The following is a 21,368-nucleotide window of genomic DNA, read 5'->3' as shown; positions in this document are numbered from 1 at the left end:
TCTATTTGTGGATACATCGTTTTTCAATTCCTTAATTTGAATTGCGGTACTCCCGCCAAATCAGCAGACGTTATCGATTGATAGCACGCAGCCATTGCCCAGCACTGGCGTGCCACGTGTGTTATCGAACATAAACATAACAAGCTGATTTCACAACACTGTTCTAATAAATTTTGCAATGGGTGGAAAGACCAAACAAGCGCCGCGCACCAAAAACAATGCCAAAGTAAGACGCAATAATTATATATAATGTCAAAAATATAACATGCATCATCACCCCCACTCGACAACAGCCATCGAGCAGCAGTCGGACGGCGGAGCTGCTCGGCAGCAACACACCCATATTCGTGGGCTTCTCGGCGCAGGCGGATGGCGGAGGTCTGGTGCCCTTCGCTCCGGGCTTTGCCAGTGCGGAGCAAATGCCAGATAGCTTCGATGCCAACATAAGTCCACAGACCCAGATAATACTGCGCAAACTGTCCAAAAAAGATCCCATGACCAAGAAGAAGGCGTTGCAGGAAATTCAGGAATTCATTGAGGTGTCGGACCTCGACACCCTGAAGAACATTCTGCCGCTGTGGCCGAAGTACTACCACAATCTGGCCAGCGACCCGGAGCACAATGTGCGCGAGCTCTGCCAGACGGTGCTGCAGCAGCTCATGTCCAAGTGCAAGCGGGCCATGGCTCCGTATCTGAAGCTGCTGGTGCCCGTGTGGGTGGCCAGTCGATTCGACACGTACGCCCCGGCAGCCAGCATTGCCAGCCAATCATTCCGCGACACCTTTGCCGGCAACGCCAATCGCACCATGGAGGTGTGCCTGCATTGCCAAACGGAAATCCTGGAGTATGCCACACGTAATCTAACCTTCCACACGCCTGCCACTCTATCGCTCGGGAAGAACCTCACTCCCGAGGAGGCGGAGCAAAAGTACCAGCGTGTTGTGATTAGCAGCCTCAAACTTCTGTCCTTCTTTATGGAGCAAACTTCTCTCGCAGAGGATCTGAGCCAAGTAAAGGAGGGCCTCGCCACTCTGGTGTCCCACCAAAAGTTCTGGAGTTATGCCAAGAACAAAGTTCCACCCATCAAGTATGTGTACATCGTATCTGTTCATTGGAAGTAATTGAAACGATTTGTAATCCCTTAGAGCGGCCTGGTTTGAATGCATCTACCATGTGCTGCAATCGGTGGCCCTGCTGGAAGTGATTACTCCTCAAAAGACGCAAGTGATTACTCTCAGCTTTCAGTTTATAGACGAGGCCGATCCCATTGTGGCTCCCCACATCTGGGGATGCGTTTTGCTGCTGCAAAGTAACTATGAAGATTGGTAAGAAAATGCCATTCCATCGGGGTTCGATCCGAGTCAAATCCTTTGTGACTATTCTTCAGGTTTGTGCCGCTCAACATACGAAAGGCTCTGCTGCCCAAGCTGTCGTCTCTGCTGCGGAATGCCTTCAATCGCAATGCCCAGGCCATCTGCCCGAATCTACTGCCCTTTCTGTCCAAGATTACACCAGCCAGTCTGCTGGATTTCGATATCTACGAGTTCTATCAGCGCTTCTTTGACGACATGAAGCTGGCCATCACAGAGAAATTTGATCCGCCGCTGGCCAAGTCCGACTGCACTATCATCCACAATGCGTACTTCGAGTGCCTGCGCTTCCTGCTGCAGCAGATCAACAACGACAAGGAGCGGGAGGCGAAGGTGGACGAATTCGCGTCTGGGCTGCTGCAGAGGAACCTGCTGGAGCCCATTGGTGGGCTGCTGAGGAGCGACAGTGCGCATGTGAAGAACTTTTTCCAGCACAGCTCTGCCCTGGTGGCCTTTTGGGATCGCCAGATCAACAATGGCCTGGACAATGGTGGCTTGTATGCCAAATTGCTGAACCAGTTCTGGACACGCATCTTCGAGCTGGTCACCCAGGACTTGGCTGTCGAGCAGGTAGAGGATCAGCTGCTTGCCCATGTCTTGCTTTTGGTGCAGGACCTGCATATGGCCAATCCCAGCCTGGAGTCGCCGAGCATCAAGTTTGCGGGAGTAGATGGTGAACAGATACCAAAGGAATCACCATCTACGCCAGTCAAAAGGGCCCAAGAGTCGGCAAAGTTTATACAGAAAGAGCTCAAGCAATTGGTTGTGAAGCTGGTGAGGATTTGCCTGGACAAGGCCAGTGCCGGCGGTGACTCCTCTTCGCGTTGCATCGAACAAGTTCGCGCCCTCACCAAAATGTTCACCGATGAGCAGTTCTACAAGAGCCTCACAGACTCGGCAGAGATGAGCGCCACTTTGGATAAATTTGTCGCCCTGCTGGGACACTTGAACGACGAGGCCAGCGAGTGTGTGGTGGAGATTGTGTTTGAGATTCTGCCCCTACTGCCGTCTGAACAGCGCTTCGAGTACATTGAAAAGACTCTCTTGCAGGTGGGAAGCAGCAAACGAGCAATTGCCCAGCTAATTATTAATTAAATGCATTTCTGTCTGTACTTTTAGCTGCCGCAACATCGCGTGCAGAATCTGCTACTCCATCGCCTGCTGTCGTATCCGCTGTGCTCGGAACCTGCTGTGCGGCAGATGCTCAGCAGCCCGGAAACGTGTGCTGTCATTGCACGCATAGCCGAAGAGGTTGTCGTAGACAACAATCGAGAGAAGTTGAACTTGCTGCACAAATGCTTCTTCCAAACCGACTCGGGCGATATTCTCATCAACGCTTCCACTGTGGATAAAATACTGCTGGCCATGTGTGGGCCATTGGAGCAGCCGTTGACCGATGATATGGTAGAGGTCTGCGGCAGCTTTATAGCTCAAATTATGCCCGTGATTTGTGGCAATGAGAACTCCTCGCTGGCGGTGCGTCAGCAGATCTTCCTGAAGCTGTACAAGTTCAGCTTGGAGCATCGCCCCGAAGACTATCTATCGGAGGACACGCTGTGGGAGATTACCACTTGCTGGCAGGATGCTCTGTCCAGCAAGGACATACAGATCGATGATGGCATGTTAAAGAGTTGTGCAAAAATCGTTGAAGATCTGGCCAACGCCAGCGAACTGAAGGCTGACAACCTGGACGGCATGGCCGAGGCAATGGCCAAGTTTGTGATCTGCTCCACTGAGAATATCGAGGATGAAGAGGAGCGTTTGGCTCACATAGATGAAACCATTGTGGCCCTGCTCACTTCTCCCCTGAAAACCTCGGAAAAGGTTCGCAAATTCGAGAATCATTGTGTCTTTCTGGAGGCCCTGGAGGGAAATGTCAGTGCTGGCGTTGCCTTCGAGAGCGCCTCCCTGGAGAAGGAGGAAATTGTGCCCCTGCTGCAGCGAACCGCGCTTAACTTTTCCACACTGTACAAGCTCGTATATCAATTCCCGCCACCGCAAGTGACAGACGAGGCCGACGATGAACTCACCGAGGACTACTGCGATCTGAATGCCGATGTGCTCAAGAAATGGAGCGAATCCTTGATAACAGAGCTCCTGCAGTGCATTCGAGTGGCGGGTGCTGCCGAGAGTTGGCTTGAGGTCTCACAACTCGAACCCTCGGCCGAGGAGCTGGTGCTGTTTCTGACGGTGAAGGTTCAAAGCTTTATGGGCAACAGCAGTGAGTTGGTTGGCATTGTGAAGCAGCGACTGGAACTGGCAGCAGCACAGCAGTCGAGTGTGATTGATTGCCGTCTCTTGGGCTACCTGACCTTCTGTCCCCAGTACGCCGCCTTCGAGGAGAGCGCCACCATTCTGCTGCACGAGGATCTGGCTGAGCTGCTGGTTACCCAGGGAGCCCTCAAAGCATATGTGATGTCACTACAGGTGAGCAAATTAAAACTAATTCAAGTCAGACACGTGTTTCATGGTTATCTTCTTTCTTTGACAGTATCTGTTGCCCAAGCTCTCGCAGAAGGCCATTGGCCTGAGCTCGGCCATAATGCGGACCGAACCAGGCGATATTTGGGTCAAGGCAGCCGTCTTCCACTGCCTGCTCTTGAACAATTTTGAGGGTGAGGTGAATGAGCAAACGGATCGGAATATTATTGCCTCAGCAGTGCAGTTCATGACCAGCGTTGGAGAGAAGCAGGCCAGCCAAAAGGATCTGCTCCATTACAATGTGTAAGTGGGGGGACTTTCACCTGGTTTATTCCATCTTCTAATGCATAAATCTTCCAGAGAACTACTCAAACAACCCTACGAGTCTGTGCTGAATACTGTAGAGTTTATAAAACTGCTCACGCAAGTGCTGCAACGCTTTCCCTACGAGCTGAGCATCAAGAACTGGGATGCCATACGCATTGGCCTCAGCTCTTGGGTGCTGACTGTCTCCAAATCCATGGCACATTACAATGATCCAAAGGTGCGTGGGTTCATTCGAATGTAGCTTCATTTTGGATAATTTTTCTCTCTGTTTTGCAGACTTCCCTGTTCATTGTGGCAGTTTATCAATTGTTTGCCGCCCTCATTAGCTTTATACGCACCGAGAAACAAAAGAGCTCCACGGAAGTGCTCAAGAATATGGTTGACGAATGGGATTCTGTGTTCGCCAAAGAAGTGAATGTGGTGCTCTTCAAGTCATACTATCAGCTCACGAACGACGCAAATGTGGAGAGCGGCATGCAGACGTGCTATGAGGCAATGCTGGAACGTTTAACTCCCACGCTGGAGCTGCTCGATTACAGTTTCGTCTATGCGGTAAAACGAGAACAGCAACATATATATATCTTGTGTATAAACTCATTCCTTCTTGCACTTTCAGTTTTGCAAGGCCAACAGCAAAATCACCCTGGATCATCTGTGCAATTTCCTCTTCAAGCAGCTCCACAGTTTGCAGTATTCGGTGCGCCTCAGTGCAGTGAATGCCATCAAACAGCTAACGCAGCACTTTGTGGCGGATGATATTGAATTGAATGAGCGGCAGAGCGAGAGCCTGGATGCCTCTTCGACCATCTCCAAGTGGCACTTTCTCAATCGCTTCGAGGACTACCTAACGCGCTATGAGGCCCTGACTAAGAAATACGTGGAGGAGTTCAGCTTCAAGCTGACGGATCTGGACGATCTGGAGCCCATTGACAGGCATGAAGCGCTCAGCTACTTGCTTCTGTGGGATTGCATTATCAATGCCTGTGCCAAGTCGCCAGTGGCCTTGCGTGCTGTTTACACCAATTGGCTGAATGACAACCGATACGAGGAGGTACGCATAAAAATCATTTACATTTACTATTGATTTTGGAGTGTTACATTTAAATTTGGGTTCTTTTTACTATAGAATTTTCTGCACTTCCTGTTCCGTGCGATGCCGGTGGACATACTAAAGAATCACAGCGCCAAGGTGCATAGCAATGGCGTCTACAAGGAGCTCACTTGGTCTCAACTCAAGGGTAAGCTTAAAGTGCGTTTGTCAGTGTGTCCACAGAGGCCTCATCGGCTGCGGTCAGTACGCCAGGCAAATATTCCTCATTGCCATAGTCCTCATAGTCATAGCCAGTCGGAACTGTCTCTTGGGTCATCTCACCCATGTGTTCGGACAGCGAAATGTAATCGGACAGTGGCACAAACTGTTCCGGATCTTCTTCGGCCATCATTGTACGCTGCACGGGAATCTGTTGTGGTGCCAAGTAAATGTTCAAATTGGAGATGAACTTGTTGATCCAAACGGTTAAATTGTTGGCCAATATCTTTTGATATTCACGTAGGTTGCTGGTCGTGTAGAACTCTTGGTCTGCAAATGGAATAATATTTAAATTTTTCCACACACGTTTCTTAGTGCCGCCACTAACCCGTAAACTCTCTGATCTTGTCCAGTATCACAGCACAGAGCGGTGAATTTTCATCAACGATAAACTGATCGTTGAGCAGGAAATCCTTCATCTCCTCGAACAGCACGCAGACGATCTTCTCCATCTGTTTGCGTTGCCGCTTGAGGATTCGCTTCTTTAGGCTCTTGCAGCGGCGGCGATGCAGTTGCTTGGCCGTTCGTCGTTGTCGCATCTCCTCCTCCAAGTACTCCAGCGCCTTGTCCATGGTCATCACCTCAACGGGCGGCTTGGGCTTCATCTGGTTCTGCAAGGCGGTTAATTGACGGGGCTCGAGCACGTTCTTGTAGGTCTTGAACGTGTCCTTTACACGGACAGGCAGGGGATCTGCCAGGCGTTCAATGCGGGCCGTGCACGTGGGCATGAAGTACTTTTTGGTGTAGTAAATCGGCTGCTTGAATAGTTGCGGTGAGGTCATGTCCTTCTTGGGTGTGGCCAGAAAACAAATGTGCTCCTCGCGCGACAAAACATCGCGATCGATGATGATCTGGCCCGTGTGCTGGCAGGGTCCGTAGCAGGGATGGTAGCGGGGACACACGCAGATGAACTTGTACAATGGTTGTTGCTCGGTTGCAGGAAACTTGACCAAACGCTTGATGCGTTTCGCTCGATTCTCGCGCACATGGACCATGGCCAGGCGGGCATTCAGCTCGTCGGCCACTGTGGGACCCTCGGGCTCCTTGGGCTTTGCTGCCTCTGGCTGATGCATGCACTCCAGCTTCATAAAATTGAGAGCCTCCGCGACAGTCTGCTTCTCGTTCTCCAGCCTAATGCCGCGCGGTGGCTGCGCCATCTCTGCGGTCTGCTTTTGGGACATTTTACCGAACAACGTGGAAAACAAACTCCGAAATAATTCAAATAATTCAACAAGGAACAAAAAATATCAAAAGAAACGAGTGAAACGAAACTAAACTGGAATTTGTGTTGGGATCTACGATATGAATGACTTTTGTGTGATTTTCATTTTTCAAATCCAATTCATGGCATGTCTTGACCGTCTCTCTCTTCCAACACAGAACGCCAACTGCCACTGGAGCGCTATGTGTGTCACTTGTACACCGAAGTGCTGCGCAAGCTGCCGGCCGTCGTGCGTAAATGGTGGAACACCTGCCAGTCCAGGCAGAAGAACTTTGTTGACAATCTCACCACCAACTATGTGAGCTCTCTGATCTGCAGCGAGGAGCTGAAGGCAATCGCAAATCGTAAGGAGAAGCACGAGAATATGCAGGTGAGGTTTGGATACGTTTACGCCTTATGCCTCCTCTTCGGCGTTCATGCGCAGAACAAATACCACAGCGATGCTAATCAACAGCAGAACGATGACAATGCTGCGAAAGATCTCCAGTGGAATCATTTTGGTTTACTTTCGTTGAGCAGAAACACTTTTATCTGTTTGCTTAAATGAGCAAAGACTGCTGTGATTCTTGGCTCCTGTTAACTTAATATACAATATTAAATATTTCCAGGTCACAGTACACGCGTCTACCCGTGAAGTGCTGGCCGTATATGCCATCGATGAGGCGCGCATGGAATTGGTCATTACGCTGGCCCCCAATTATCCACTCGGCGCCGTGAAGGTTGAGTGCGGCAAGCAGATTGGAGGGCGTGCCTCCTCGCGCAATGTGGGCATGCAGTTAACCATCTTTCTGACGCACCAGGTGGGTTTTTATTGCAGCAAGGCTTATAGTTTATAGTAGTACAGCAACTTCTTTTTGTACTCCCTATAGAATGGCACCATCTATGATGGCCTTACCATGTGGAAGAACAATCTGGACAAGAAATTCGAGGGCGTGGAGGAGTGCTACGTGTGCTATACCGTCATCCATCAGGACACTTGCCAGCTGCCGAAGCTCACGTGTAAAACGTGCAAAAAGAAGTTCCACGGCCCATGCTTGGTAAGCATTCACAATGCGTTTTTCTCCCTTTTTGCCAAAGAAAAACATTTTTACATTTTTCTCGCAGTACAAATGGTTCACCACCAGCAGCAAGTCCACATGCCCCATATGCCGCAACGTCTTCTAGATGGAACATAAGTAAACATCAGCTAAAACACGTATTAAACAAAAGGCACAACCCAAAACCAACCCCAAACCAATTAGGCAATACTTTCAGGATTCCCTTTAAAGTGTAAATCAGAAATAATTATAATACTTTTATTGTGTTCTCAGACAGAGATGGGATTGAATATTTATAATTGTAAATAATTCACAAATTAAAGGTTCTAATTAAATGAACAGTTAACAATTAATGTTAGTCTGGTTTGTGCATAAATCAGTAAGAAATATTTCCTTTAAGGCAAACGAAAACATTATAAATCAGATCAAGTAACCCTAGCGACAAACCTAAATGTAATATAGGAACTGTAGGAACATTCTACTCTTACATTTCGAATCGAAACTGTCCCAACAAATATCCAACATAATAATGCCAAAGGAAGTAATCGGCCAGTGTAAACATTGCAAGCGTTTAGTGGACAGTGACATGCGACCCATCAATGCAATCAAAAAGAAGTTAAACCAGAAAATCACAGGCATCCTGAAGGACACCGATCTGGTTGATCAGAGCGTTCTAAAAATGGCTCATGCTGGCAAGGGACACAATAACACCCAATATGAAGACAAAGTCTGCGAGTGCGAGTCTAGCGATATTATTGGTTTCACCAATAACATATTGGATCTGGTGGAGGATGATATGGATGGTAAGAAAATAAATGATCATAAATACTATGAACATGCAGAGACCGCGATGAACCTGCTGCACGAGGAGGATAAATTAATGAAGATTTTTGAGGATCAGGGCACGTCACCCATGGCAGCACCCGCCAAGCGCGGCGGGCGCCGTCGGCGTTAAGCGGCTGACTTACAAAAATGAGCAGCGATTGAAACCTTTGCAAAATTAACAGTTACCAGTTACAGTCACGCACGTTAGCCCACACTACCACGAGGCCGGCCAGCTACCACCACCCAGCGACTGCTCGAGTCTGCGCCGTGGAAAACTCTGCAACTGCCTGGGGTGGGGCCCGCAAAACACATGATGACGCTGACTCGCATCGCCCTCGCCCTCGCATCGGTTTTTGCAGTGCAGTTTGCAAACTGCTAACTGGGATTAGGCACGCCATTGGACCGCCGCTCATCCAACTGTGCTGTCCGGCCGTTCAAAAGTTAACAAAATGACGTAAGCCCCGCATACGATGAGCCCCAAGCAACCGAAACTTGGCCAGCGTGTTGAGGTAACGGGTAAAAATCTCCAGGGCCGTGTGGCCTATGTGGGACGAACGAATTTCGCCGCCGGTCTGTGGTTCGGTGTGATATTGGACGAGCCGCTGGGCAAGAACAATGGCACCCTGCAAGGCAGCACCTACTTCAAGTGCCCCCGCAATTGTGGTCTCTTTGTGCGTGGCCAGCAGCTGCTGAAGATTGAGGAGCGCCCGAAAGAGCCAGATAATCAGAAAACCGATGAAATGCAACGCAACGAGGGGGCGGTGAAAGCCAAGCTGTTGCGCAGGAGTGGGGGCAAGTCGGTGGATGAGCAGGTGAGTAATCAAAGGGAAAACTAAGGATTTTCCATCTTGAGTGATATTATTTTATATGCAGGATAACCAGCGAGAGCAGCTGGCAGCCACAACATCTGGCAAAGTCAAAGCGGCAACCACCCCTTCAAATAGCTCTTCAGCCTCGCCTCAGCACAGGCCAAAGGTGGCTCCAGGACAAACACAAAAGGAACAGACGCTAGCCAAGACATCTGGCAAGTTCTTGGCAGCACAACCTCAACCATTGCAGCTACCCAAGGTATGTCCAGGCATGAGGGAATCTCATATATTAATTGAATGAATCCATCTCTAGAATCCCATGGAGGCCGAGGAGAACCCAAAGCCAGCAGCGACTTTACAGCAGTCAAAAATGCAGCCAGAGAAGTCCACAGAGCTGGAGCCAGCAGTTACTCAGCAACCGAAACCAGAGGAGAAAGAAAAGCCTACAAAATCTACACAGGAAGCACAGCCAGCCTCCAATCCGCTGCAAACCAGCACGCTCGGTCAGCTGCCATTCCTGAAGGGCGACAGCGCAGCCGCTCAATTGACGCCTCCGGCAATGACATGCAATCAGCGGCGTTCCACATCGTATACTCAGCTGCGGCCCACTAGGATTAGTCAGCCCAAGCCGACAACAGCTCAGGCGCAGAGCTCCACGGCACAGCTGACGCTCAACATGCCAGTGCCACTGGCTCTGGCGCCGAAGCGCAGCAAGACGAGTATCTGTCCCACGAGCTCGGTGAAGCGTGGGGCTCCTGCTGCCTTTGTGGAGCCCGGTTTCCTGGAGATACTGCGGCCACAGTTCACCCCGGGTCCGGCACTTCGAACGCCGAGCACAATGGCACCGCCGCCGTCGCAGCCTGTGGACAATCCGGAGCTGCGACAGCTGCGTGAGGAGCTGCAGCTGTTGAGGGGACAAAAGAGCGAAGACAAGTTGAGGCTGCTCGAACTGGAGCGGACTCGCATACAGAACGAGCAGCTGTTGGAGTTCAAGGCTCAGATTATGACGCAGCATGTGCTGCTCCAGCGAGAGCTGCAGCGCTCGAGACATGAATTGCGGGAGGCGCAGGACACGGTCTCCAAGTACAAGCGGGAACTGGACGAGGTGGCCGAGAGCATAGAACTGTTAACGCTGGACAAGGAGATGGCTGAGGAGCGCATGGAGACACTGCAAATGGAGCTGGAGATGGCGCAGGAGCGCAATGACGAACTAACTCTGGACGTGGAGATCCTCAAGGCGGAGCAGGAAGAGCATCAGGGCCAGCGCATCGAGAAGACTGAGAAACAGACGGCAGTCGGCGCTACTCCCCAGTCTGCCGGCGAGTTCTTGCGCCTGGAGCAGTACAATCAGCGTCTGCGCGAGACTGTGGTCCGGCTGAGGGATACCCTTGCCCAGGAGAAGCAGCAGGCGCAGCGTTCGCACAAGGAGCTGGAGACCAAGCACTCGGAAATAAACGAACTGAAGAGCATCAAGGAGCTGCTGAGTCGACGCGTTGACCACATGGAGGTGCAGCTGATGGACCTAAAAGAGCAGGTGGATGCCTCACTCGGAGCCGAGTCAATGGTTACACAATTGGCAAGCCTCAAATTGGAGCTGGAAGATCGCGTCAAGCTGCTGGAGGACGAAGTCAACGAACTGGAGGCCCTCGAACAGATCCAGGAACAGCTCATCGAAAGCAACCAGGAACTGGAGACGGATCTGCGCGAGGAGATCGACAAGCTGGGCGGTCAGGTGAAGATTCTCGACCAGCAAAAGCACGCCGCCATGGAGAGCCTCTACGATCGAGATGTGACCATCATGAAGTTCCGAGATCTTGTCCGGCAGCTGCAAGAACAGCTGCAACTGAGGGCTGACGGCACGCTGTCCATCGATGACTTTAGCAGCGCCAACGAGTCGCAGCAGGAGGAGGCCTCGAATCAGAGCCAAAACGACTATCAGCACATCTTCAGCGTGAGCAAGGCCTACGGACGGGCACTCGAGCAGCAGATCAAGGCCGTGGAGCTGCGATTACAGGGCCAGCACTTGGAACACGTTCTGGCGTTTGTCCCAGAACAGTTTCTCCTGCGTGGCGGTGAACATGATGTCGTACTGGTCATGCTCTTGCTGGAACGAATGAACGAGAAGCTGACCATCGTCTGCCAGGCCATCAACGAAAAGTTTCCCACGGCCTGTGAGTTTGGTGAGTGTTCGTCAGAGCGTTGTTTGACCCGTCGAGTGACTGTTTATCTATCAATATTCCTCTGCAGGTCGCGATGCCATCTTTGAGGGTTACTCCGTGCAGCGTTTCATCTTCCGCTCGCAGTGCATCTACCTGCTGAAGAGTCTTCAGGTGGTGCTGCAGCAATTCCGTCACGGGCTCAACCATTGCGACTATGAGCTGTGCACCCATGCGGCCATCTACCGCAGTGACCTGGAGATCCAGGAACAGCAGCTGGACGAGTTTGTGCGGCTCCTGAAGACGGGTCACCTGGATGAGCACACCAACTGCGAACCGATTCAGAGAGTGTTGCACTATGTGAATGCATTGCACCAGAACCTGATGCCGCCGCAGGCTCTGGTGGAGTTGCTGGACGAGCAGCAGCTGTATGCGGCACTGATAGAGGTGTACGAGGCGGGACTGGATGCCGTGAATGCCAATGCGGGACTGATGCACACGATCATACAGCTGGGACACGAGCAGACCGCTTCGTTCCACTGCATGCAGCTGCTGATGGAGCAGAGTTGCAGCCAGAAGCAAAAGCTGAAGAAGTTGCAGCGAAAGCTGAGTGGCAGCAAGACAGCCGCCTGGACGGGCATGCAGTGTGCGCGGTATCAGCGCATCTTGGAGGCCAACGAGGCGCTCGGCGCACTGATCACCATACTGGGGGCGACAGCACGCGAGGCCAGCAAGGAGTCGAATGGGGGAATAGCCCACGAGAAGCTCTGGCGGATGCTGGTGCTCAACTACAATAAGTTTGCCCCCACTCAGGAGGCAGACGAACTGAAGGAAGTGGATGCCTACAGCCAGCGTTGCATGCAACTGCTGGAGGAGCAGCTGGACGAACTCTGCGCCCTACTAGAGTCCACCGATGTCAATACGGAGTATGTGCGTCACCCGACCACCAATACGCTGCAGGAGCGGGCCGCTCAGGTGAAGCGCCACTACGAGGATGTAAAGAGTTTCGAGCAGACGGTGGGGGAGCGCGACAAAGAGATCAAGTCCCTCAAGTACACAGCCAAGATGAAGCAGCAGGACTACTCGGAGCTGCAGATACGCAAGGAGATGGCCGAAAAGCAGCTGAGCAAGCAGTGCCACATGCTCACCAGCATAGCCGAGGCCGCCGAACAGTTGGAGCAGTGCATGCTCTCCAAAGAGGCGGCCCTCAATCAGACCATCAATATGCTGGCCGAAAAGATTGCGAGCCTGGAGCAAGCCCAGCAGCACTGGCAGGAACAGCAGCAGGCGGACAGTGCTTGTGTGACGAGCTCCACTCTGAGCAGCAACCGGGAACTGAACATGCTGCACCACGCCCTGCGGCAGGAGCGGCTGCTGCGGGTGCAGCTGCAGGGCAGCGAAATGCGCAAGACTTTCGCCTCACTGGAGCCCCTGCATGTGCCTCAGGCGAGCAGCAGCAGCAGTCAGCTGATGATCCTGGATAAGGATTTGCGCTCCCTGAAAAACCAGTGGCTGTTAGCGCATCTCGAGCTGGGGCCAGCCGGAAGCCAGAGGCGCAGTGAGATCGAGCTGCAGGGCAGCCGCGTTCTGCGTCATATCTTCCAGACATATTGCACACAGCATCCCTACCGGGCCAAGGATACGGACTTTGGACTCTTCATAAGCGAGGATATGCGTCGAGCATTTGGGCCAAGTTTCTAAACACACAACAACAACACAAACAACACTCTAGTATTCCAATTCAATTTCGATCATAGCAAAGGTAAATACATACATATGTGATTCGCTGCTTATATATAAACACATACAGAAACAGGTATCTATACATACATACAGTTATGTATGCCAAAACTGTACAATTATACATTAATAGTTCATTTCGTGTTTATTCGGTATTAAAGAAAATTTACAGTACTCGTACTTAGAAAAATTGAAATCCCATTGAGTTGGTTACCTTTTTGGATTCCTTTATGGTGGTTATATGTACATACATATGTCAATTGGATAACGGAATTGTTATTTTCTGCAATGCTTACACTGCCCTCTTCTACCACTTTCCAACTCAGATGAACTCCACTTTCCCCCTCTGGCTATTCACCGTTGCATTAGTACTCATCAAACGCACAACGTGTCAGAGCGGCGCAGATTTGAATGCGTAGGAGGCAATCTGCCAAGCTCTCTTTATGGTTTACGCTGCTTCCCTCTCCCCTCTCCCACAACCTATCAAAACATGTGCAGTGAGCTTTCCCCTTCTCGCCATTCACCGTTGCATTAACAAGTCGTCATTCATCAAACGCACTAACATTCGCTCTCTTGAGGTAAAAGAGGGTGAACACAAAAGTCAAAGTCAAATGAGAGAGCAATTAGAAAGCGCATCAGAGAGAGAGCATGGAATGTTCTAGAAATTAAGCTTCCCACGCACTCAAAGCTGCGCCGCTCCCTCTCTTTAAATTTATCGGCCGGCACAAGCGCGTGTTCATGATGCAATTAAATAGTTGCTTCATGCGCGTGGTTTTAAGTCAGCTCCGCGTTTCGGGTCGCGAAAATCGAAAAAAGGGTGAAAAATCCAGCGGGTAAATTGTCGCGCTGTGGTGCAGCGCAGTTCAGAGATTTAATGAGGAGATGCAGTTTTGTGGTGCAGTGAAATTAAGTGTTGCAGTACAAAGAAAAAGGAGCAGAAAGTGCAAGAAAAAGTTCCAGATCCAGAACGGCGGCAGCTCTCGGCCAAATGGCATAAATAAGGCAGAGCGGCATCAGACAAATTGGAGATAAGTGAAAGTGAAAAGTGTATTAGTTAAAGTGAAGTGGTTGCAGCACAGTGGGCAGTTTTTGAGAAAAAGGCCCAAAAAGTGAAAGAAAAAACTCCTGGAAAAAGCGTGTGCCAACGCTGTCTTGTAAAAAAAAGAGTGTCATCTTGGTGATCTGCCCCTCCCTCGCTGGTGTGTGTGCTTGAACTGCAGCCCTGTTAGGCCTCATTTTAATATAATATCAATATATTTTATTCGAATTATTTTTGCGTAAATCGTAAATCATTCACTCGTAACGTCGCGCGGTTACGTAAGCTGACAATCCCGCTACTTCTTCCGACGTATCCACATATTCGTCGGCTTCATATGTATGTGTGCCCAAAAGGTAAGTGATATAGTTCTGCTCACTTTATTCACCTCTATTGAACTTTCCTTCATACATGCATATGTATGTACATATGTACATATATTTAAACTTGAATATACGTAAATTTGTAAATATTTATGACCACTACGCCAAAATCACTCGCCCTCCATTTTACCAGTGAGATAGGAAGAGATCGTACTGGCCGCCACAAATGATCAATGTATGACCTTGTAATGATATAATAATGTTCTTAATTTTATGACTTCGTAACCCTTCCCTCCCAGATGGTGTTTAGAGTCACGAATTCAATTTAAATCTCATTGTCGAGCACTCACTCTCGACTGTGGCGTTCTTAAATCTTGTTTATTTGAAGTCAACATTTACAATATATATATCTGTATCAATATACAATCAATCCGTTTAGGTATGTACAAATAGTTAGGCATAAGAAACGCGCATTCGGGGTTGAGAGAGCAGCGCAAGCAGTTCAATATAATACCAAACGCCTATCACATGAGCACAGGGATCAGGATCAGGTGTCAGTAATTAGACAGGAAATGGATATATAGAGAGAATGGCAAGAATGGCAAGAAATGGCGGTGGCCGTGTGACATCGTGGTTGTGGTTTATCGTTATCGTTGTGGAGTTTTACATAAATACGTTTAATGTTTAATGAGAAGAAGATTGAATTTGAGGCTATTTACAGTTGCTGAACGAACAAAACAATATTGTGACTGGGGTAGAGCTGTGGACGGTAGAGATGGTAATGGTGGTGTCAAGCTGCTTTGGGAAAGGGGAAGGAGCTCACCTCACGACTTGGCTGCCGTCTGACGCTTGGCCACAATTTTGCCCTGATCGCGACTGTTGATGACCTCGGCATGGAAGCCCGTCTCCCAGTCGGCATAGTACTTGACTGTGCGCACATTGCCATCGGGTTCCACCAAGGAATACTCGCCCTTGACTACGTCCCCATCACGCTCCTCGCGCTGATGCTTATTGTCGCCCGTATGTGGATCGTTTACGGCATACTCAAAGGCATAACGAGGATGTGCATCCTGGAATGGGAGAGGAGAAATTTTCATAGGGGGCCACTTCAATGTGGGAATCTGTTGGACTTACAAAGTGTTCCAGATGCTTCTCCGGCACCACCTTGAGCAGGGCTGGCTGGGCCACGGGCGCCGACTTCAGATAGGCGGTGGCCGGCAGTGGGGCATGTGCACTCAACGTGGGCACACTCGGAGCATAGCGATAGAAACCGGCACCCAAAGGTCCAATTCCACCCACACCATGGTCATAGCCACTTAACGATGAGTCCAAATGGGAGGATGTGATTGGAGCGTACGACAGACCGCCGTGAGCCAAGCCACCTAGGGAAAGACCGCCATGGGACAGACCCCCATGAGCGAGACCACCATGGGACAGACTACCGCCATGCGTGAGAAGACCCTGATAGTTGAGGGCCGGGGAGACGCCTGCGTGACCCAAAGAGATGGCTCCATAATAGCTACCATCATGACCCGAGCCGAGTCCTAGTTTGCCTGGAAAGTAGTGTGGAGGTTAGTCTTCCTTGAGTGTTCCCCAGCCAATCAATCCACTTACCCGCACTCAGGCCGTAAGCTGTGCTGCTGGCCAGCTTTCCTCCCAGAGCGTAGGCCGGACCAGAGGACAAGGGAGCACCCAGAAGAGCAGCTCCAGCTGGCTTGGATACGTATTGGGTGGACACAGCGCCATGTCCGCTGGCAGAGTAGCCAATACCCAAGCCCAGCCCATGGGGAGAGCCAACCTTGACCAGTGCTGGACCCGTGGAGATGTGGCTCACAGCTGGCGCGGCATAGCTGGCCACCTTTGCAATGGCAGGACCAGCAACAAGCGCAGGCTTGGACACGTACTGATGGGATACAGCTCCTGAGCCGCTTCCTGAATAGCTTCCGCCGTGACCTGAGGAATAGCTGGAAACCGCTGCAACCGGAGCAGCTGGCAGATAGGTCTTGGACAGTGCTGGCACAGAGAGGGCAGGCGCAGCTGGCAGATAGGTCTTGGACAAGGCCGGAGCATAGCTGGCTCCGTGGCCGCTGCTGCCGTAGCTGGTCGAAATCTTGGTGAGGCTGGGAGCTGCGTAGGATGCTACCTTGGCGATGGCTGGACCAGTGGAGTATGTGGCTACTGCGGGTTTCGATACGTACTGATGGGATACGGCGCCACCTGAGTGGCTTCCTTCATAGCTGCCATAGCTTCCTCCTCCACCATAGCCAGTGGACACTTTGGTGACCACAGGAGCCGTAGCGTAGCTGGCAGCAGCCGGAGCAGCATAGGCCACCTTGGCAATTGCCGGAGCAGCTGAGATTGTGGCAATCGCTGGCTTCGATACGTACTGATGAGAGACAGCTCCCGAGCCGCTTCCTCCGTAGCTTCCGCCGTGACCTGAGGAATAACTGGAAACCGTTGCAACGGGAGCAGCTGGCAGATAGGTCTTGGAAAGTGCCGGAGCATAGCTGGCGCCGTGTCCGCTGCTGCCGTAGCTGGTGGCAATCTTGGTGAGGGTGGGAGCCGAGGAGTATGTGGAAATGGTGGGACCAGCGTAGGATGCTACCTTGGCAATAGCAGGACCAGATGAATAGGTAGCCACTGCGGGCTTGGACACATACTGATGGGAGACGGCTCCACCTGAATGGCTGCCAGCGTAGCTCCCATAGCTTCCTCCTCCGCCATAGCCAGTGGACACTTTGGTTACCACAGGTGCTGAGGAATAGGTGGCAACGGCTGGGGCAGCATATGTGGCTACCTTAGCTACCGCAGGAGCAGCAACAAGCGCTGGCTTGGATACATACTGATGGGAGACTGCACCACCGGATGCAGATCCACCATAGCTGCCGACGATCTTTGTGACTGCTGGCGCTGCAGAGTACGTGGGAATCGCTGGAGCTGCTGCCGGATAGGCAGCCACAATGGGTTTCGAGATGTACTGGTGGGAAACATCTGCCGCTTGGCTGTAGGTTGCCACTTTGGAGAGGGCGGGGCCTGAGGAATAGGTGGCAATAGAAGGAGCCGCATATGTGGCCACCTTTGAGATGGCAGGAGCAGCGTAGGTTGCTACCTTGGCTATGGCAGGACCCGAAGAGTATGTGGCCACTGCCGGCTTGGAGACATACTGATGGGAAATTGCTCCCGAGCCGCTTGCTCCATAGCTTGCCCCGTGACTGCCATAGCCAGTCGACACTTTGGTCACGACCGGACCGGAGGAATAGCTTGAAACAACCGGAGCAGCGTAGGCCACCTTGGAAACGGCAGGAGCAGCATAGGCAGGACCCGAGGAGTAGGTAGCCACTGCCGGCTTGGACACATATTGGTGGGAAACGGCTCCCGAACCACTGCCTCCGTAGCTGGTCGAAGATAGTTTGGTGATGGCAGGGGCAGACGCATAGCTAGCAACTGCCGGAGCTGCGTAGGTCGCAACCTTTGCAATTGCCGGAGCGGACGAGTAAGTGGCGACCGCTGGCTTGGACACATACTGATGGGAGACTGCTCCGTGGCCAGCCGCAGAGTACGTGCCAATGGACGGGGAGGCATAGGCAGGAGCTGAAGCATATTGATGGGAAATGCCACCGGCACCACTTGCTCCGTAGCTGGTCGAGAGCTTGGTGATGGCGGGGCCTGAGGAGTACGTGGATAAGGCTGGAGCAGCGTACGTGGCAACCTTGGCGATGGCAGGAGCTGAGGAGTAGGTGGCCACTGCTGGCTTCGACACGTACTGATGCGAAACAGCACCACCGGATGCGGATCCGCCATAGCTGCCGACGATCTTGGTGACTGTCGGAGCAGGGGAATAAGTGGCAATGGCTGGAGCAGCCGCCGGATAGGCGGCAATTATGGGCTTGGAGATGAACTGGTGGGAAACATCCGCCGCCTGGCTGTACTTGGTGAGGGCTGGCGCATAGCTGGCGGAGTAGCCCGTGCCATGCGATGACAGCAGGGATGAGGTGGTGGCCAGCTTAACAGCCGGAGCGACGTAGGCAGAGACCTTGGCTACTGCCGGGGCTGCGTAGGAGACGGAGGGCGAGTAGGTTGCAATCTTGAGAGGCCGGGCGAGAGCTGGCCGTAGCTGTAGCCGGGTGAGCTGAAGGTCTCCAGTTTGGAGTAGCCCGGACTGGCCTTTGCATAGCTATATCCCTGCGAGCTGTACGTCTCCACTTTGCTAGACACTGGTGGTGCATAGTAGGGCACGCTGGACGGACCCGGGGACGAGTAGGTGGCCACTTTTGAGATGCCTGGCGTCCCCGAGCTGTAGCTGTATCCGGGAGAGGTGTACGTGGCCACCTTGCTCAGACCGGGAGATGGCGGCAGGTAGCCATGATCCAGCCTCGGGGCCGTCAGCAGTGTCTTGGTCAGCGCCGGAGACACCAGATTCTTAATCTCGATGCCCGATGGCACCACAGTCGCATACTTGGCCGCCGGTGACTTTTCCGCATAGGTGATTCCTGCTCCTCCGTACTCTCCCGATGGCGAGAACAAAGTTTTCTGCACTGGTGCTATGTACTTGTCGATTTGGGTGAGGCCGCCATGCGACAGGCCCACAAGTCCCGCGCTGGACTCGTAGGACGAGCCCGAACTGCCGATCGATGTGTGCAGAAGCCTTCCGTTCTCGGAGTACGTGGAAATCGCCGGCGACTGGCTGTACTTGGTCACGCCCGGCGATATGGAGAACTTCACCTCGGCCGGCGGTGGATAGGCATAGCCGGAGGTGGCAGCATGCACACAGGGCGGCAGCGGTGGGGCCAGTGTCGGTGAGGGCAGGGCTGAGGGATCGGCCAGCACGGAGCCGAGTAAGCCCAACAATGCTATCAGATGGAACTGCAAAGCGAGGGAAAGAAAGTGGGGAGAAGACAGTTAGAATAGTTTATGGAATCATGCAAATTATTTCAAAATTTCGTCACTTTATGAGTTTAGTTGAAAAAGGATATTCAAAAGGATAAGCTAATAATATTTAGGATCCCAAAGAACGTAAAGATGTGCCCTCTGCACATTCCACCATTTAATATAAATTTACTTATTTGTGTTTAGTTTATATATCATTAAATTTGTTCATATTTTTTAAGCAGTCCAAGGATCTTTAAAACATACTTCAAACAGAATATTTTAGCATAATTTCTATCATTTTTAAATTGCAGTAAATAGCAACAAATCGAATAATATATTCAATTTAATTTGAATCTGTTGAAAGTGCACCCAAATTTTGCATTTGAAACATTCAAATATTTAATCACAATTATCCTTTTTAATTTCACTTTGTTTTGAGTTGAAAATTGTTAATTCCAGCACATAATTGAATCAATCATTTATCAGTTCATCAACTTGTATTATCCTTTTGATATACATATGTATGTCAAGCCATAGTTTTTATTAGATCAAGGACCCACCTTCATATTTCCACTAATAAATTCGTTGGCTCTGGATTATCGAAGAAGAAACTGTGTGGATCCTTTTTGTCAATGACACAACATTTGCACTTTTCAAAAAAGAATTCACAAGCTTGCAATCCTTTAAATTATCCTTTGATCAGATCGAAATGTACTGCCACACACACACACACACTCGGGGGGGAGACTCAATAGGAATCTCGAGAGCACGCCACGGACTCGATGTAGACCCGCGACACGAAACGGACTGATACGCAACGGAACGCTCGGTACGCTCGGAACGATTCGGGGATGTGGAGCAAGGCAGCGCGGCCGACTGGACTGGACTGTTGGCCAGCCCGGCCCTATAATCGCTTATATACGTTCGGTCAGTCGGCCAATACTCGCACAAAAAGCTCGCACGCATGCGCGCCGCAGCCACGCACCAGTTTGGCGACAAAGCGACAAACAAAAACAAAAACAAAACTATATTTATAGCAGAAAATACAAAAAAAAAAATAGATCTAGCTGCAAGGAAAGAGTCGAATCGAATCGGATCGTTTCGGATCGGCTCGGGCCAGGCCAGGCCAAGTCGGGTGCGCTGAGACTTTGGCGCGTGCAGATGAAGAATTGATGACTGCCGCAACGACTGCAGCTCTCGCTTGGAGGCAGCTTTGTCTCGGAGTTCTCTCGCAAACTGCACAACTGCAACCTGCAACCTGCCTGGCCAAGCCAATTGTTGGGCCCGGCCCCACCTTCGCTCGTTCGCCCAACACACAGCCTCACACACACACATTTGGTAACGTTTTATTAGATCATACTCTCGTCAAACGCCTCGGCTCAAACAAATCAAACAAAAAACTAACACACACTCCGCTCCAACTCACACACAGAGCCCCGCTCAGAAATCGCGCGTGGTGCATTGTTGCACCGAGTTGCCTTTGCCTCAATTTTTTGATTTTTGAGATATTTTTGTTGCTTGATTTTTGTTTGCATACTCGTATGCTTTTAAAGCGACTTAATTTGATTTAGATTTTAATCGCGGCCATTGCGTGTAGCTCTGGCAAAAATAAATGCATACGCAATTTGCAAGACCCCCAGTCCGGGCGCAAAAAAAAGCACACACACACAGCACAGCACAACACAACACACAAAAATAGAGAGCAGTGAATAGTAGTGCGAGTATCTGAGAAATAAAACAAGAATTGTGGTATTAATGTCGCTATCAATAAATTTTCTTGGCCTGTGGAGTGGATGGAGTGCAATCATGCGTGTGTCTGTCGGTTTGTCGGACTGTGCCTTGGGCCTTGGTTGTGCATTAGTTGGATCTAAGGCGCATTGCCACATAATATTTGACAATATATAACTAATAGAATAGCTGGGAG

The 21,368-nt window shown here is 50.9% G+C and overlaps 4 protein-coding genes across 4 annotated transcripts; 2 read left to right on the top strand and 2 right to left on the bottom strand.

Annotated features, from left to right (window-relative positions):
- The first annotated feature begins 124 nt into the window (after nucleotides 1-124).
- Nucleotides 125-8,022, top strand: LOC117894254 (E3 ubiquitin-protein ligase listerin). Its single transcript, XM_034801207.1, has 14 exons — nucleotides 125-226; nucleotides 294-1,087; nucleotides 1,146-1,325; nucleotides 1,388-2,420; nucleotides 2,490-3,797; nucleotides 3,862-4,094; nucleotides 4,152-4,335; nucleotides 4,395-4,670; nucleotides 4,735-5,169; nucleotides 5,245-5,356; nucleotides 6,808-7,019; nucleotides 7,258-7,449; nucleotides 7,519-7,686; nucleotides 7,754-8,022. The coding sequence occupies exons 1-14, from the start codon at nucleotides 179-181 to the stop codon at nucleotides 7,811-7,813; spliced, it is 5,235 nt and encodes a 1,744-aa protein (XP_034657098.1). The 5' UTR covers nucleotides 125-178; the 3' UTR covers nucleotides 7,814-8,022.
- On the bottom strand, nucleotides 5,173-6,660 carry LOC117894261. The gene is made up of 2 exons (XM_034801216.1): nucleotides 5,756-6,660; nucleotides 5,173-5,697 (listed from the first exon to the last, which is right to left on the bottom strand). Exons 1-2 carry the CDS (start codon nucleotides 6,606-6,608, stop codon nucleotides 5,363-5,365), a joined length of 1,188 nt encoding a protein of 395 aa, XP_034657107.1. The 5' UTR covers nucleotides 6,609-6,660; the 3' UTR covers nucleotides 5,173-5,362.
- Nucleotides 8,023-8,741: 719 nt separating the features above from the next.
- LOC117894255 (dynactin subunit 1) lies at nucleotides 8,742-13,410 on the top strand. Its single transcript, XM_034801208.1, has 4 exons — nucleotides 8,742-9,323; nucleotides 9,385-9,579; nucleotides 9,634-11,500; nucleotides 11,568-13,410. The coding sequence occupies exons 1-4, from the start codon at nucleotides 8,982-8,984 to the stop codon at nucleotides 13,175-13,177; spliced, it is 4,014 nt and encodes a 1,337-aa protein (XP_034657099.1). The 5' UTR covers nucleotides 8,742-8,981; the 3' UTR covers nucleotides 13,178-13,410.
- A 1,522-nt stretch (nucleotides 13,411-14,932) lies between these two features.
- LOC117893334 (fibroin heavy chain) lies at nucleotides 14,933-20,010 on the bottom strand. The gene is made up of 8 exons (XM_034799924.1): nucleotides 20,005-20,010; nucleotides 18,823-19,438; nucleotides 18,225-18,748; nucleotides 17,514-17,984; nucleotides 16,190-17,357; nucleotides 15,710-16,128; nucleotides 15,393-15,645; nucleotides 14,933-15,341 (listed from the first exon to the last, which is right to left on the bottom strand). Exons 1-7 carry the CDS (start codon nucleotides 20,008-20,010, stop codon nucleotides 15,400-15,402), a joined length of 3,450 nt encoding a protein of 1,149 aa, XP_034655815.1. The 3' UTR covers nucleotides 14,933-15,341; nucleotides 15,393-15,399.
- Nucleotides 20,011-21,368: the final 1,358 nt, after the last annotated feature.

Source organism: Drosophila subobscura, chromosome J, assembly GCF_008121235.1.
Source record: "Drosophila subobscura isolate 14011-0131.10 chromosome J, UCBerk_Dsub_1.0, whole genome shotgun sequence".
NCBI classification, from domain to species: domain Eukaryota; kingdom Metazoa; phylum Arthropoda; class Insecta; order Diptera; family Drosophilidae; genus Drosophila; species Drosophila subobscura.
The sequence above is the reverse complement of the archived record's forward strand: the minus strand, read 5'-3'. Positions and strand labels throughout refer to the sequence as shown.